The sequence below is a fragment of the Rhododendron vialii genome, chromosome 8a (assembly GCF_030253575.1).
Source record: "Rhododendron vialii isolate Sample 1 chromosome 8a, ASM3025357v1".
In the NCBI taxonomy this organism is placed as follows: Eukaryota; Viridiplantae; Streptophyta; class Magnoliopsida; order Ericales; family Ericaceae; genus Rhododendron; species Rhododendron vialii.
The window spans coordinates 7,747,583-7,763,035 of record NC_080564.1 but is presented as its reverse complement, the minus strand read 5'-3'; the positions used below and the strand labels follow the sequence as shown (position 1 = coordinate 7,763,035).

The window sequence follows — 15,453 nt, the reverse complement described above, 5'->3', positions numbered from 1 at the left end:
GGCAGTCTCCGGCCATCGGACGGCTGATCCAAGCCGTCCAAAAATTTTAAAAAGAAAAAACCGCTTGGGGTCTATGCAGGAATCAACGGCATCCGATGTGTGTATGGTGGTTGGATCAATCACTCATTTTTTAGTGTATATATGTATATACACGAATACACGAAAAAGATGGGTGTTTGATCCAACCACCATACACACATCGGATGCCATTGATTCCCGCTCGAACCCCCTCGGTTTTATATTTTAGAATTTTTGGAAGGCTCGGATCTGCCGTCCGGTGGCCGAAGACTGTCCGGCGGTGACCGTCAATACGATTTCGGTGGGTTTTGGTCGGTACAGCTAGCAACACTCGATGGTGGCCTGACTCTCTTCTTTGTGCCCGGGGATAACGACGCTGTGTTTGTTTTTTGGGCTTAATTACATCTTGCATCCCCAAACTTTCATACTTTTTCATATTATCCCTGAACTAGTAAATTTGACAGTGGACCACCTTAAACTACGTCAGCTGAAAGTCCTATAGTCGTGTAACGGCCATCAAAGAGCCCGTAATAGTATTCCAATCTTTTTTTCTTTTTTTTCCACCTAAAAGTATGACTAGAATGCTTAGAACGATATTCAAATCGACAAAATTAATTAGACTAGATCTTTGATTGGATTACGTTCTTACACTCACTTCCATCTTATCGATATTCTCCGGTTTTATCTCCTCTAACACCGTCAATTATTGCTCCACAAATTCGTTAATTAGAAATCAACGTTCAATTATGGGTCAATCCATGGCGTGGTTCCAAATCCTACTTCTTTCCTTGCAAGGCGGTAGGGGAGAGGGGCCTAAAAGTTGGAAAGATTTGGTTTATTCTGCACACTAAGGGTAAAGGTTTCAGAAACTCAATCTTAAAAATCTCTTTGGCTGCAGCTTTGTATCATGTTTGGGGTGAAAGAAATAGAAGGCTATTCCAACAAAGATCAGTAGATCCCTCATCTCTTGGTTTGTTGATTAGCACTGCTATCCCTGCATTCTTTCTTGGAGGAACATAAAGCCTTTAAGCCTAGCTCAGAAAATAGGGACATTTGCAACCTGTGGAATGTGTAAGACTAAATTTTAATTTAGTTATTGTGGTGGCCCACCTATTTTATATATGGTGCATATTGATTATGAGTTTAATAGAATTCTCCATATCTTTGTTTTATTCTATTGATCAAATAGAGAAGTTGTTTTCTAAATATTGTTTTATTTTATTGGTCAAGAAATTGTTTCCTAAATAGACTCTACTTTGATGGGAAGTGGGTATAATGTTCATTAAGGAAACCAATCGTCTCTCTAACTATAAAAAAGAGAGTCTAGGTTCATCAATTTAAGCTGATATATTAAAACAGCTAGAAAGAAAGGCAAGGGAGAGACATCCGTCTTCCACCTCGGGCTTAATGCTCTAGTAAAATTATGGTCCTTCAATTAATTATCGGGTCACGCATAAATGGATCCGGGTACGTCGTTCTTGATTTTATAATTTCCGCTTTATGATTGTGTTGTGATTATCATGATAGTTCTAGATCCTGGGTTCATTGAGATTGTTAATTATTTAACACCATAAAGAATGAATAAATTTACAGAATGTTCTTTATAACTTTTGAAACAATTTTTTAAAAGATGGTAACTCACTTGCAACAATCAATTTAAGTGATTAGTTTATAATTCATGTCTGCATTTACAATACACAAGAACGCCATACTGAATACACTTTTTAATGTTGAAGTTCATCACAACAGTTTTTTTCTTTTGATTGGTAAACAAAATTTCATTCATAAAATCAATACGAAATGAAAAGAAATGCATTGAGCCATTGAGAGAGTTTCGAAAACTAGACACAGACTCTGCTACTACAAAATTGTACTCGCAAAAACTCATCCTAACGCCCAGGCTCTCGATTCTTTTAAAGACGATAAAACAGCAATGAGAATGAAAAATACTGTCCACAATATGCTTCCTGTGCCAAACTTGAAAACCCAAGCAGCAACACCCCCAAAAGGCTCACATTGCTTGGGAGGACCTTGAAAATCTCACTGCTCTCGAGAACCACCCCCACCAAGAAACACCTTAACCACTGCCGATCAAGAGGAAACTCCATTTGGTTTGCCTCCCGACCGCTTCCATTGGATTTCCTTTTGTCGCCACCGCTGCTGATCTAGTGATTGAAACTGGTGATGTTGATTCATGTACCACAACTAAAATGGCAGTGTTCTTACCTCCTTTGAAAGTTCAGTTTCGCTATAGCATATGCAAAACAAGTAGCGAAGACAAGTGGGAAAGCAAAAAGAACTAATGCTGCAACACCCAAGTGGTGATGATGATACCCATAATAACTTTCTAAGAAGGCATTGAGTGCTTTTTGTTCCCCAAATGCACTTATTTCTCTCTCAATATCTCCGTATTGTGATGTAAGAATGCCTTCTAGAGACCAGGACATTGGGCATATCCAGTAAAACCAAACCCACCATTTTGGAATGTTCTGCAAGAAAAATAAAATAAAATCAGTCATATCATATAGCAGTAATGTGTTTCAATTTGCTTCCAATTTTTTTCTTTTTTTCTTTTTTTTTTTTGATAATCCGATGTCTGAGCCAGCTTGCGTGCATCTTCGACTATTTCCCAGGCCCTGGAGTTAACGATCAGGCAAACCTCCAGTAGCTCCAAGATTTGGAATGTTTGGCCTTCATGGAATTCGAACTTGCAACTTCTTGGAGGCAAGCCCTTCATATGCTTTCTCATACCCACTTGGCCAAACCCCTTGATGTTGATTTGCTTCCAAGTTCAAGATAACTTTAGTTTCCCACTCAGTTGGGAAAGTAAATTACATGTACTCAGGTGACAAGTGTACCATCCACAAAGTTGGATGGCCATAGAGTCTTGCTCTTATCAAGTTTGCCTCATAGGCATTCAAGTGATGGGGATTGTGAAAAGCGATGAACGCCAACAAAGATTATTGAGTTAGATTGTCTTACCGGTCCAGGCACGAGGAACCCAGCGAACAAGTTTGTCATCGTGTAACAGAAGCTGGCCAATATAGATGCAAGTTGAACTTTTGGTGTCGACGCAACAAGCAACATGCCAATGTAAGTGAAGTACAACATGGTACAAAACATCACGTACATATACCAAAGCACCTTGCTGATTGACCAATAGAAACCTATGGTTGGGTATGTGATTAGGACGAATAAAAGTGCTTGAAAGAACACATATGGAATCTCAATCGTCACCTGAAATGTAAGCCGAAGTAAAAACTTAGCGACTCTTTCATGTTTTGGATTTTGATCATACACATGCTTATGAATATTTATGCACCTGTGCAAATGAATATGCCCAAGAGGAGTACATTCCAGCAAATCTCTCTCTGTACATAACTGGGCGTTCCGTAGCTATAAATGATATAACAGATGAGCAGTTCCCTATTCCCAAGAATTGTAGGAAAATGAATATTGCTCCTGCAATGTTGAACAAATCCTGTTCGCTATTTCTGGAGAACAAGTATCATATTAGCACTTCACATGGTTTATTTGAAATAAAGCGGAGGTCAATCCGAGTCATAAACTACATAATAATTTTGTGCAAGCCATATTGAATGCTATATATTACTGCTTAATATAATGGTTTCCTTGGTCAAAATGCAGTAGATTTAACATTTTAGCACGAGATTAGGTGGTCTACTCCAAAATCAAATAGCTCAAGAAGACAATAATTGGGCATTGATGGTACCAGTCAGGACCTTGTGATGGGCAATATGACTTTTTGGAAGCTTAGGAGTAGGCAGCCTAGTTGGTAGTGTGGGAAATTTCAGAAAGAAACTTACAGGATGTAGAAGTGCAATATGTGAATCAGGTATGATGCAGCATTTTCTTTAATGTTATCGTGAAGTTTCTAAAGCATGGATTAGGTTCCTTTGGTTTTTGGTTAGGTGTATAAAAGGTGTATTGGTATGAACACAATGATGAGTGATCATTTGAACATGCCTTTGTCATCTTGCGATTCTCTTTCTAGTCCTCGGGAAGAATAAAGCTTCAGATATTCCACAAAACACCGATTACCAAGTAAAGTACTTCACAGTGTAGGCCCCACATTCTAGTGATCATTTTGTGGGTCTCTAACTTCAAGCGAGTGTGGAGTACAATATTCGGTACTCTGTGGAGTATCTGTAGCAGCGAAAACTATTCCATGCTTCTAGAAATATGCTCTAAGAGCCCCCCCACCAAAAATTGTTGTGGGTTCCATCGCACAATGTGTGGCCCCACACTAATGTGTGTGATGGGAAAGGCCTATGGAGCATTGCTATAGGAGAGTGGAATAAGCTCTCCTGTAGCAACACTGCCTTGACAAAGACCAATTATACTTTGATCAGCAGTTCTGATGTAAAACTAGATTGAGTTAAGGTCTAAACTTCTGTCTGACTAAGTTCAGCAACACACATTAAAAAATAATTCGAAGACCGTCTTCTCAGAGCTTCCTGAGATGCCATAATGAACTCAAACTGAATTAGAAGGAAAAAAATGCTAACTAACATTTCCCTTCCTTTCTGCCAAAACACTGCTCCCAAACACAAAGATACCATGGTAATAAACACCAAGCGCACTATGTTATACTTAGGACTCCTCCAATAGGACAGGTTTTGTTTCCAGAGACATGCTTTGAATTGTTCCCATCCATTTTGTGGAAAGCTTGTAGAAAAAGATAGTTCTGCTGAACCTTTTGCTGGTATGCTTAGGATTCGAACGAGTTCTTTGGTGTTCCTACATAGAACGAAGCAATAACCTGAGTTCCATGTTTGTAATGTAACTAACCAAATGAGATTGCTAGGCTGTAGCATTTTATGTTTTTGTATCAAATCTGGCAAACAATCCACCAATTATGCATTTGTGCTTACCGACATGGACTAGACTTATCGTAGACACGGGCAAAGTTTAAACCAAGTTGAGCTTCTGCAGATGGACTTGTAACCTCTAACATCCATGTTGCAGGGTTGTAATTCTCACGAATTTTGGGCACTCCAGGAATAGCCTGCTAAGAAGTAATGTAGTTGTTTGACGATCATACTACTTCGGTTGTGATTAAATAGCAGTTATGGAAATTGCTTTTCCTGCACTTTTGCCTGATAAACGAATTGGGTTCAATATCATTTTTCTAAAGGAAGGAATCAGGTTTGGAATAGTTGTGGATAACGCTGAAAGACCTGCACTGTACCCTTGTTTAATTTTCCCTACCTCAAAGTACTCAATCAGTTTGTTTGAATGCTTTCCCAACTCCCCAGAGTATATTATTTGTCCACCTCTCTTCATCAATATTATCTGCAGGAAACATCAAATGTTTACTAATCAGTTTATTTGAATACTTACAGAAAGATGCTTAAACAATTGAATGGTTTACTTCTTTCAATCAGTTGGGATTTTTTTTGACAATTACTAGCCTACTATGCGTTTCTCCTGCACATAGTAAAAGACCACGACGCATGCCTTTTTCTTTGTCAAAATTGGGTGGGCGGTGTGGGTCCCGCATTGCAAAATTTTAGGATTAAGATTAGCATCACAACACTCGGACCCACCAACTAGTCAAGCTTCGTGGAACCCTCAATATCAAACTTTTTTTTTTTTAACGGCCCCTCAATATCAAACTTAAGATACAATATTTAACTTTTTATAACTATACTAGGACCCGCGAAATTTAGTTTTGTGGTAACTATGAAAAAAAGATGGTGGAAGCGACTAACATCTTTTTAGTATTGGGGCCCATTAGCGGCGGCTGCAGGATTTTAACTCAACGGTGACAAAAATGTATACAAAAAATTGCATACAAAACACGATAAGATAACTATATTTACTTCGCTTGAAGACTTATCGAGCCTAATTTATTGTACTTTGTTAAACTATATGATCTATTTACTCACAAATTTCAGAAAATTTTCATGTACTCTGCTTTGCACGACTGATTCAGTGCCGACAATAGAAAAAAAATATCAAGTTATATGCAAAAAATATACCAAATTTTAGTACATTTTTTGATAATGGAAGATATTAAACAAATCAAAATCCGAATTTGGTCGTGTGGGCACCCAAGTATTAAAGTATTTGGAGGCAGTATGAAAAATTAAATAACAGTGTTGAACGAAACTTAAATTACTTACGGAGAAAGTTAGTGCACCTAAAGTATTTGTTGGTTAATGAATAAAAAGACATATGACAAATATGATGAAGACCATCGATGTTGATTCAGAGAATTGACCTTATTAGGCAACATAAAGTTTTAATAAGCTCTTTAACAACATCCTAAATGCAATATTGGCATTAAATTTTGATAGAATATGATGATCAGTATTGAGCCCGACGCTAGTTGATACAAAAGACCGATCTAACAGATTGATTGGCTAAACTAGATATTGTGATCCCACACTTTAAACAGAGTACTTTCAACTTCGGCCACCACTGGGGAACCTTTTGCATGTATGCATCACCCTGGTCTTGTGGAACAAAGTTACTTGGAAACATTTTCCTGTACTGGGCCTAAAATATTTGGTTTTATTGGCTTACAATATTTCGCTTGCGCATTGTTCGTTGTAGACCTTAGGTGAAGTAAATTGTTTGGACAATGTAAGCTAAGCAGCATTACTCCAATACTCTCCTAGGAAAGGTCGGAAGTTCAAAACTTAACCACTCTTCTATGGATGGTGTTCTCCTGTACCGAAAAGAGGAAATATGTTCTTATCCAATAAAAAGTAGGTCGCCTGTTAAGCATTCTTCATATGTCGGTACATTGAAGTGATTGTTCTGGAGGGCACTAGTATGGTTGTTCTATCCGGACTTCATAAAAGTTATCTACATTGAGATCCACTGTAAATTACCTCATCAAATGCCTCGAATATGTCAATACTTGGCTGGTGAATGGTGCACACCACTGTCCTCCTTGTATTGACTATGTTTTTTACAACCCGCATGATGATAGCAGCTGCTCTGGCATCAAGACCGGTAGTAGGTTCATCCATGAATAATATGGATGGATTAGAAACAAGCTCTACAGCTATAGTTAACCTCTTCCGCTGCTCATTCGAAATGCCACTTACACCAGGAAAGCCAACTAAGGCATCTTTAATGCCGTCAAGTTCCATCATGTGCAAAACCTCTGCAACGAATTCCTGTTTCATACAAAATTACCTCAGTATATGAGCAACATTCTGATTAAAAAAACAGTTGGTTTCTGTTACCATGATGCTTTTTTCAAAGAATTTGCATGGGCAGAGCAAAGTAAAATTTTCATCTAATGTCTCTTTGCAGGCATTGCGTGACTTTATCTCAGGAATTGAACTTTTTTCCCTCTTTTCTTAACACCACTTCATGTGACTATCAAGTAGAAAGTTAACTTACTGATTTTGTATTTTGATCAATATCTGGTGGCAAGCGTAGCCAAGCTGAGTATGTCAATGACTCGTGTATTGTAACCTGTGGGGAATGTATGTCACTTTGCTCACAGTAACCAGAAATCCTAGAGTAGGTATCTTGGACTTTTGGATAACCTCCAATTCTAATGTCACCTTCAATAATACCGCCAGTTTTCCTTCCAGAAAGGACATCCATAAGTGTTGTTTTACCAGCTCCACTAGCACCCATTAAGGCTGTAAGAACTCCATCCCTAAATGTTCCAGTGACATCTTTAAGAAGCTGTACCCGTTCCGTTTTGGATTCATGTTCTCCTGTTTTCTGGAAGATGTGTAGATGCATTTGGTCAATTGAATTCATCAAGCTGTTGTTGCAATTAACGATCACTTGGATATTGCAGTTACCTTAGGAGCGTTGATAAAATACTGCACATTGTTGAATGTTATCGTCATCGGCTCAAATGATAACACCACTCCTGTGGAATTATCAAATCATTATTATTGTTGCATTACGACAATGACTTGAACTTGTTGACGTTATTTTTCAGTGGCATATCCCTCACTTTAAGCAAGCAACATGTGAAGAAAAGATTAGGGTATGGAGCTTAATGGTTGTATACAATGTGGACAGTTACCTTTCTTTTTCTCTTTTGCAGAAGCATTGGCAGAAGCAAAATGAAGCTGCTCTTCTAAGGACTTTTTATGGGAAATAATAGTTCGAGATTTTCCTGGGGCTGAACAATTTTTTTTTTTCAATTAATAAATGTTAGTATCAAAAGAATTGAACAATTTTTCTTTCATACTCTTATACATGTGTGGCAAGGAGAAACTTACGCTTTGAATAGCTCAATGAAAATGTGAAACCAATGTTAAAGATTAACCAAAATCCAATCAATGCACCTACTGATATCCAATAAAAGAAGTCACTATAGTTCAGGCCATGGACCATTAGAACTTCATTCCCTATTGTAGCATTTGAAGGTGAAGCCTGTAAAAGGAGAATGATGAGCATTGCAGTCGAATGAAAGTGAACTTATGTTTATCAACTTTTTTACATTTTTAGAATCACCTTTTGCCACCTTGGAGCCAAGAATTCATTTATAGAAGCACCTACTTCAGCATAAGCTAATGGAGAAACCCAAAAGCCCCATTTCAGCCAAGTAGGCAAAGAAGCTGTAATGACCAGGTTAGCATAAGAGTCCATTGATTCCTATAGACAAATTAAGATAAAGCCATAACTGAATGGTCTTACGTTGTGGGATTATGAATCCTCCAAAACAGCTCATTGCTACTAAGGAGAAGAGAGCAAAAGATGTAGCAACGGATGGATTTGGGAACACAGAAGCAACCAAGCGAAACCATGATATTGATACTTGATGTAGAAGGAAAAGAATCATGAGTTGGCGAAAGAACCTGTGCAGTCATATATGACATCAATTCAGTCAAGAGGGAACTACTCGGTTTATGTAGCTGAAGAATTGGCCTAGAAAAACACACCTTTCTGGTTCGGGACTGTAACCAATGACATAATAGGTAAGAGCCGTCCAAAGAAAAGCATCGACAAATGAAAAGGGGATTTTAAGAATAGCTGTTGGAATGGTATATGCCCATGCGGGATAAAAGTACATATCTCTTTGCTTATGGAAGACAGCGAGTCTGGAAATAGTCATTGACAATTCCGTAATTCCGTTGGTCATAAGTCTCATGAGTGCATAAAATAGAGAAGCCATGAAGTAATTTGCCTGGATCAAATTGATGTTCACCCGTGTGTAAAACATTGTCATTGTTATTAGGGCAATGACTACGAGCTGCATGAACGAAACTTCCAGATTATCATTGTTAGATCTCAAGCGATCCGTGGCACAAATTTTCTGAAACACATGGACAAACTATTGCTTACCTGTGCAGATTTAACTACATGAACAAATGAGTTGCGCCTCATAAGAAGCCATTCTCTAGCCATGCATGCTTTGAATAGTTCCCATTTCCTCAAAGAATAGACGTTGAATGACAAAGCATTCTTGTAAAAGTCAGATCTGATAAAATCCTGAGAGAGTTCTTTATCTAGCTTCCGTCCCACATGAAATTTCTTAAATTCATTTCTGAAATCTTTGACAGAGATGTAATTATAAGCTTGGTTTGTATGATACCAGTACTGTTCTTGATCCTTTCTGGAAACTACCTGCACAGATGTACAAACTCGTTGTGACATGCCTGCATATCAACTATTATAGGCATATAAATAGATATAAACATACTTCTTGGAGAAAATCTGCAATGCCTTTTCTTGGTGGGCACCTGAAACCACAATGCTCAAAGAACTCTATGACGTTATCGCGAGGTCCTTGGTATGCAATCTTTCCTTCTGCCATCAAGATGAGGTCATCAAAGAGGTCAAATATCTCATGCGCTGGTTGAAGAAGAGAGAGTAGAGTGGTGGATCTTGTGGCGTGTGTCCATTGCTGTAGACAAGTAACAATCTGGAAAGTGGTTGAACTGTCTAATCCATTTGATATTTCATCCATGAGGAGGACTTTTATCGGGCCAATAATCATTTCCCCTGGTAGATGAATACATTTAAAGATGGATCGCTGTGAATAAATGGGGCATTGTATCTTTGTCCTCAATAGAGTATTATATGTTGAAGGAATGAGGAACTTTTTAATCACATGTTCTTGCATTGTTCTTTGGCTTCATCAGAATGATGTTGGATTTCCAGTTGGTGGATGTTATGTGGGTGGCATTGACTTCTTGTGCCAAAATGTACTGATTAACTTTGGGTTATTTGATTGGAGCCCAACAATATGATTTTTGATCAGTTTGTTGACCTTGAATTCCAGTGGGTAATGCGTTCTTTTTTACCATTGATTTCTCCTTGCTTTTGAGGGAATTCGTTTGATTTTGATTCTTAGTCGGTGAAGAGGGTTTAGTCATCTGTAGTTAGGATTATTGCTTGGTTTTGCTTCTATCCCTTCCAAGACTTTCCCCTTTGTGAATTTCTTGTTCCCTTGTTTCTCTTATGTATCTTTTACTCTTTGTGATTGAGAATATTACGCTAGTTGCTAGTCCAAAAAAAAAAGACACAGATTTGCTTGTTAACCAACCTGTTGTTAACCTTCTTTTTTGGCCACCTGAGATTCCTGTTGTCATTGCATCACCCACAATTGTATCAGCACTATTTCCCAGCCCGAGGATCTGAATTGCCGCAACATTGTTGAAGCATTGTAGATTAAACAAGGATTATTAAGTGATGAGTGATTCTTCATTCTTATGAAGAGAATTACCTTCAAAATATAGTCCGTTCGAAGCGTCTTGTTTAATCCTTCAATAGCAGTTGCCTGTCATTACAATTTGCCTTTAATATAGATAGTAGGGATGAGGACAAAGCTGTGTCTGCTTTTCTTAGTGTAGGAAACTATAAACATGTGTTGTTCTGATTCACGGGTCTTTACCTTCATATATGTGTCTAAAACTGGGTCAGGGATAATTCCAGCTTCCTTCTCTCTTCTAATGATTTCCATCATGATTTCTTTCACAACAGAACAGATTTGTCATGAGATCAATCCATTATGAAACCATAAGAATCACGATTGATTTTTGCTAAACATCAATTGATTCACTTACCACTCCCACTTCCAATGCCTTGACAACATGCTGAGAAGTCTAGTGTTTCCCTCACAGTCATTTCCGAGATGTGAACATCATATTGGCTTATATAAGCAGATGTCTTCTGAGGTAAAAATTCATTCAACTTGTAACCGTTGTAGGAGATGTCTCCAGTGACCTAAAATCAAAATCACATGAGGATTGCTAAGTGATTTATTTCTTAATAGTGATCAGTCATTTGTTTCTTAGCTATTTGACTACTAAGAAAGCATACCTAACTTTCGTTACTATCTTAGGTCGATAGAAAGTCAGAGACTCCTTTTTTATATAGCAATGTGCGAATGTGGACAGTTTATTAATCTGACAGGGAAGGAACAGAAAACCTTAAGAGATTGATCTAGTTTGCCTCCAATTGCCTTTAACAAAGTAGTTTTACCACATCCTGGTGGTCCAAGTAGTAATGTCATCCTGCCAAACAAGAAAGTGAAGCAGGAATTTTAGTTTAAGTAAAAAGCTATTACTTCTGTTTTCAAATAACTAACTGCATGCAGATGAAGAGTTTCATGGAAAAGAATTTCAAAGATCAACCTTGAAGGCTTGAGAATGCCTTGGACATCTTGTAGAATTTTGGTGTTGTTGGCCCGACAATTGAGTGTACAAACCTGTTCAACATTATACATCTTATTAGGCTTGAGGTATTAACAAAAAATACTGGACAATTAGCTTAGAGAAGAAGCTTGACTGGTTCCAGGACAAAAAGACATTCTGACTAGTTAAACAAGTTAGATACACCGAACATGATGTTTGCCAATTTGTACCGTCATTTTACACTACGAAATTTATATACCAAATGACCCAAAATTTCCCTACATACCCAATGAACCAAATACCCTTGGGTATTTGATGGTTTTGTCTATAGAAAGATTTTGGGAATTTTATAATGGTTGGATGGGTATATACATCGCGTACATACGCGTTTTGCACGCATGTCGGGTCCTAAAAAAATGATTTGAGCCGCTCATTTTATTCAAAATTGTTTATTTAAGGTCCCTGTAAAAAATAAACTCAATCCAATATCAATAAAAATGTTTACAAAACATCTAATTTGCTTCATAATCTAGGCCTAACTTATGAAGAAAAGTTCGATGTTTCATATATGTCTTTACCGGTTTCGGACAGAGTTTATTTTTCATAGGGGCCCCAAACAACCCATTTGAACAAAATGAGCCGCTCGGATCACTTTATGGGACCTAAGATGGGTAAAAAATGCATATGTACACGATGTATGTACCTCTAGCAAAGCTGTTTTGTATATCTAGGCATATTTTGGTCACTTTACAACATAAGGGCTATACAGGTATTTAGGTCATTTTACAACATAAGGGCCATAGGGCTATTTTGGTCATTTTATATATGTAGGGATATTGGTCATTTTGAACAAGAAATGGTATTGATCTTTCAAAAGAACAAGAAATGGTATTTGATCATTTTACATGTAGGGTTATTTTGGTCATTTTGAATGTGTTAGATTTTGGTAATTCTAAAACCTAAGGGTCTTAAGGGTGTTTTTGCCATTTTGTAAATCTAGTGGGTTCTTTTTTGGACATTTATAAGAGTTATAACGGAATTTTGGTCATTTTGTATGTGAAATGGATTAATGGTAATGGTAATGGTAATGGTTTTGGTCATTTTGGTTTTTAACGCGACTTTTACACCTGATTCCCGCTACGTATCGTTTGATTATACCGATACCATTATGCTAAGACTAAAACTCTTACCCTTGCTACTGTTATTAAAGGTGAGACTAAGATTCCTCAACACAAGTAATTAATGAGTGATCACATTCATCATCAAAAAGTACTAAAAAGAAGCACTTACTGAGAAAATGCGTTTTAGGACATTCCAAAGAGTAGGTGTTGACTCCTCATGAGGTAGATATTCTGCTTTTACACGTAAGTTCTTGAATCTCACTTCCACAGTAGGGAAGTCTAGACCCACCCTAACAATGCAAAGGCCGACTTCATTATGTCATAGCAGATTATATATCAAATTAAAGCCAACCTCTGTTTGATTGCATATGAAAATTCTACATACCAAAGCTGTAGAAAAGTGGGTTACCTGTTTAGTCTCTGGCTAACTTTCCGTAACAACCGGTGGTTGTCATCTTCGATTTTCTTCAATAGGTTGTCGACGAACAAGTGCCGTTCTGCATCTCTAAGCTCTTTGATATCAACCACCGCTATGTTCTTCCCCTTGTTATCCTTTGCGCTGCTTAAGTAGGCGCGATACGATAAGGATGTCCTTAGTTGTACCGTCGGGGGTAATGTCTTGATAGCAGCATATTCGAATTCGTGATCTCCTCTACCATGTTCACTGAACCACCACTTTCCATTGAAAATAGTCGAAGTCGAACTCCTTCCTTCTTTGAAAATAGTCGAAGTCGAACTCCTTCCTTCTGAAGTAGCAGTCGATTTATCCGAAGCAGGCGAACTCCTTCCATCCGAAGCAGTCGCAGAATTAGTTTGAAAACTCGATGCAAGATGCTGCTGCAGCAAGGATGACCTTTCGCTGCCGCTTCCCATCTCCCCCACTTCCATAATTTCTATGTCATCTGTTATTTGTTCCATTCTGTTTTACCTGGCAGTTGTGTCGACAAAAGACAGCATGCTCTGGGACAAAACTCTGAGATGCTACAACTGGATCGGCCAACTCATGACTAGTTGTGTTTGTGATTCGACTGTGGTCTATATAAGTAAACTGCCGGACTTGAAGCCCGTTGATTGGATGAGGGAGTGTTTGGTTGTTATTGTTTGTTTGTTTATTTTGTGGCTGAACGTAGCGGACGCGCAGATGCACAAACGGTAGTTTTGATTTTCATAATCTTATAGTATATACCCTTATTGGCTGATCCATGCTTCTTAAATTTTCGTATTGGTTTAGGGACGGCGTTAATGCCACGAAAATATTTTTTAGTGCCACGACAATGAATGCAGTGTGACAAGGACAACTTTAACCCCCAGCCCCAACCATTCTCACTAGGGACGGATTCAGAAATGTCGTTTAGTGGAGGCACCTTGTTAATCATAGTATCGAAAATTTATTTTTTTAGTTAACCACAATAAGATCGTTACATAATTAAGGCATGCAATACAAACTACGAAAATATATGACACATATTTTCACTTAAATTATGTAAAAATAAGCACAAAATCTCAGACAAAATATGAGAGTATGTTTTACATGCATATCGACAAGTTTTAGAATGATCGATAAAGTTTTATTAATGATATTATTTTAAAATATTGCTCTTAGACGGTTAAAAATAAGTATAATTAAGAAAGAATCGATCCAAGTAGATAAATAATTCGAAAATCAACAAGTATAAATGCACCATATGACAAAATTGAAACATAAAACTAGTTTTATATGTATATTTTCAAGATATATGCACTTGTTTGTGTGTAGTAGCACACTTAATTTTGTAATTATGCGAAATATACGAAAATATAACAAAATCATTTTAGTTTCGAGAGGGGGCACGTGTTCCCCTTTCCCTCCGTCCCTGCAGTCACTGGTCCACTCTTCTTTATTTTATTATTTTTATTAGCATGTGTTCAGACTAGCTTACGCGCATCTCTACTAATTCTTATGCGCATCTCGACTAATTTTGAGGACCGTAAACCATTTGCTTCCCGTGCTCTTCTTTCTCCTCCGTTAGTATAATCTAACCTGGACCCAAAGTCCCAAACTCTCTACGCAGGACAAGATTTAACTACGACCACAACCGCAGAACCTTTGAACCGACCACCATCTTTGTACCCAGCCATCACCCAATTCTATCTTACTACCATTGTGGCTGGCGCGGGTTGACATGGGTTAGAGTTGATAAAACCCGACTCGTTCCCAAAAACCTCCCTTTTCCTTTTCCCCTCCTGTTCTTGCAAGTACAAACCTCTGAAATATCAGAACTACAAAAAATTACCAGTACGGACAATGTAAACTGAAATCTGTTCTACCTTGCGTGAAGTAAAGCAAGATATTGTTGAGTTGTCCCCAATTCGAGTAGCCAGAAATCATGGCGTTCCATGAGACAAATGTTCGTTTTGACATTTTATCGAATATATGGCGGGCAGTGTCCAGTTGGCCGAGATTGTAGCTGTGAGTTATGGATTTGTTCAGAGAGATTATGTTGGGGTGAGGTTGATTCGGTAGAGGGTAGTGTAGGGTTGTATAGAATCAATGGGAAATTGTTCTTTCCATTGGCGATGCTTCCAGGCTTTCGAGAATGAGGATTTCATTTCATATATGGGTTAAACATGGTTTTAACCATTTTGAACTCATTATTAAACCGCGGATCAAAAAAAAAAAAAAACTCATTATTAAACCCGTACGTATATGAGTTAACGCGGTTTTACCCATTTTATAGAAGTCAAAA

At 37.8% G+C, this 15,453-nt stretch overlaps 1 protein-coding gene across 1 annotated transcript; it reads right to left on the bottom strand.

Moving 5' to 3' along the window:
• Nucleotides 1-1,739: 1,739 nt before the first annotated feature.
• LOC131298132 (pleiotropic drug resistance protein 3-like) lies at nucleotides 1,740-14,013 on the bottom strand. The gene is made up of 24 exons (XM_058323440.1): nucleotides 13,137-14,013; nucleotides 12,897-13,017; nucleotides 11,607-11,680; nucleotides 11,402-11,486; nucleotides 11,037-11,196; nucleotides 10,865-10,941; nucleotides 10,697-10,750; nucleotides 10,517-10,607; nucleotides 9,671-9,972; nucleotides 9,313-9,594; nucleotides 8,910-9,220; nucleotides 8,665-8,825; nucleotides 8,482-8,585; nucleotides 8,247-8,400; nucleotides 8,048-8,146; nucleotides 7,818-7,888; nucleotides 7,402-7,734; nucleotides 6,882-7,172; nucleotides 5,251-5,334; nucleotides 4,914-5,047; nucleotides 4,552-4,779; nucleotides 3,341-3,512; nucleotides 3,001-3,255; nucleotides 1,740-2,507 (listed from the first exon to the last, which is right to left on the bottom strand). Exons 1-24 carry the CDS (start codon nucleotides 13,643-13,645, stop codon nucleotides 2,241-2,243), a joined length of 4,419 nt encoding a protein of 1,472 aa, XP_058179423.1. The 5' UTR covers nucleotides 13,646-14,013; the 3' UTR covers nucleotides 1,740-2,240.
• Between the last annotated feature and the right edge of the window lie 1,440 nt (nucleotides 14,014-15,453).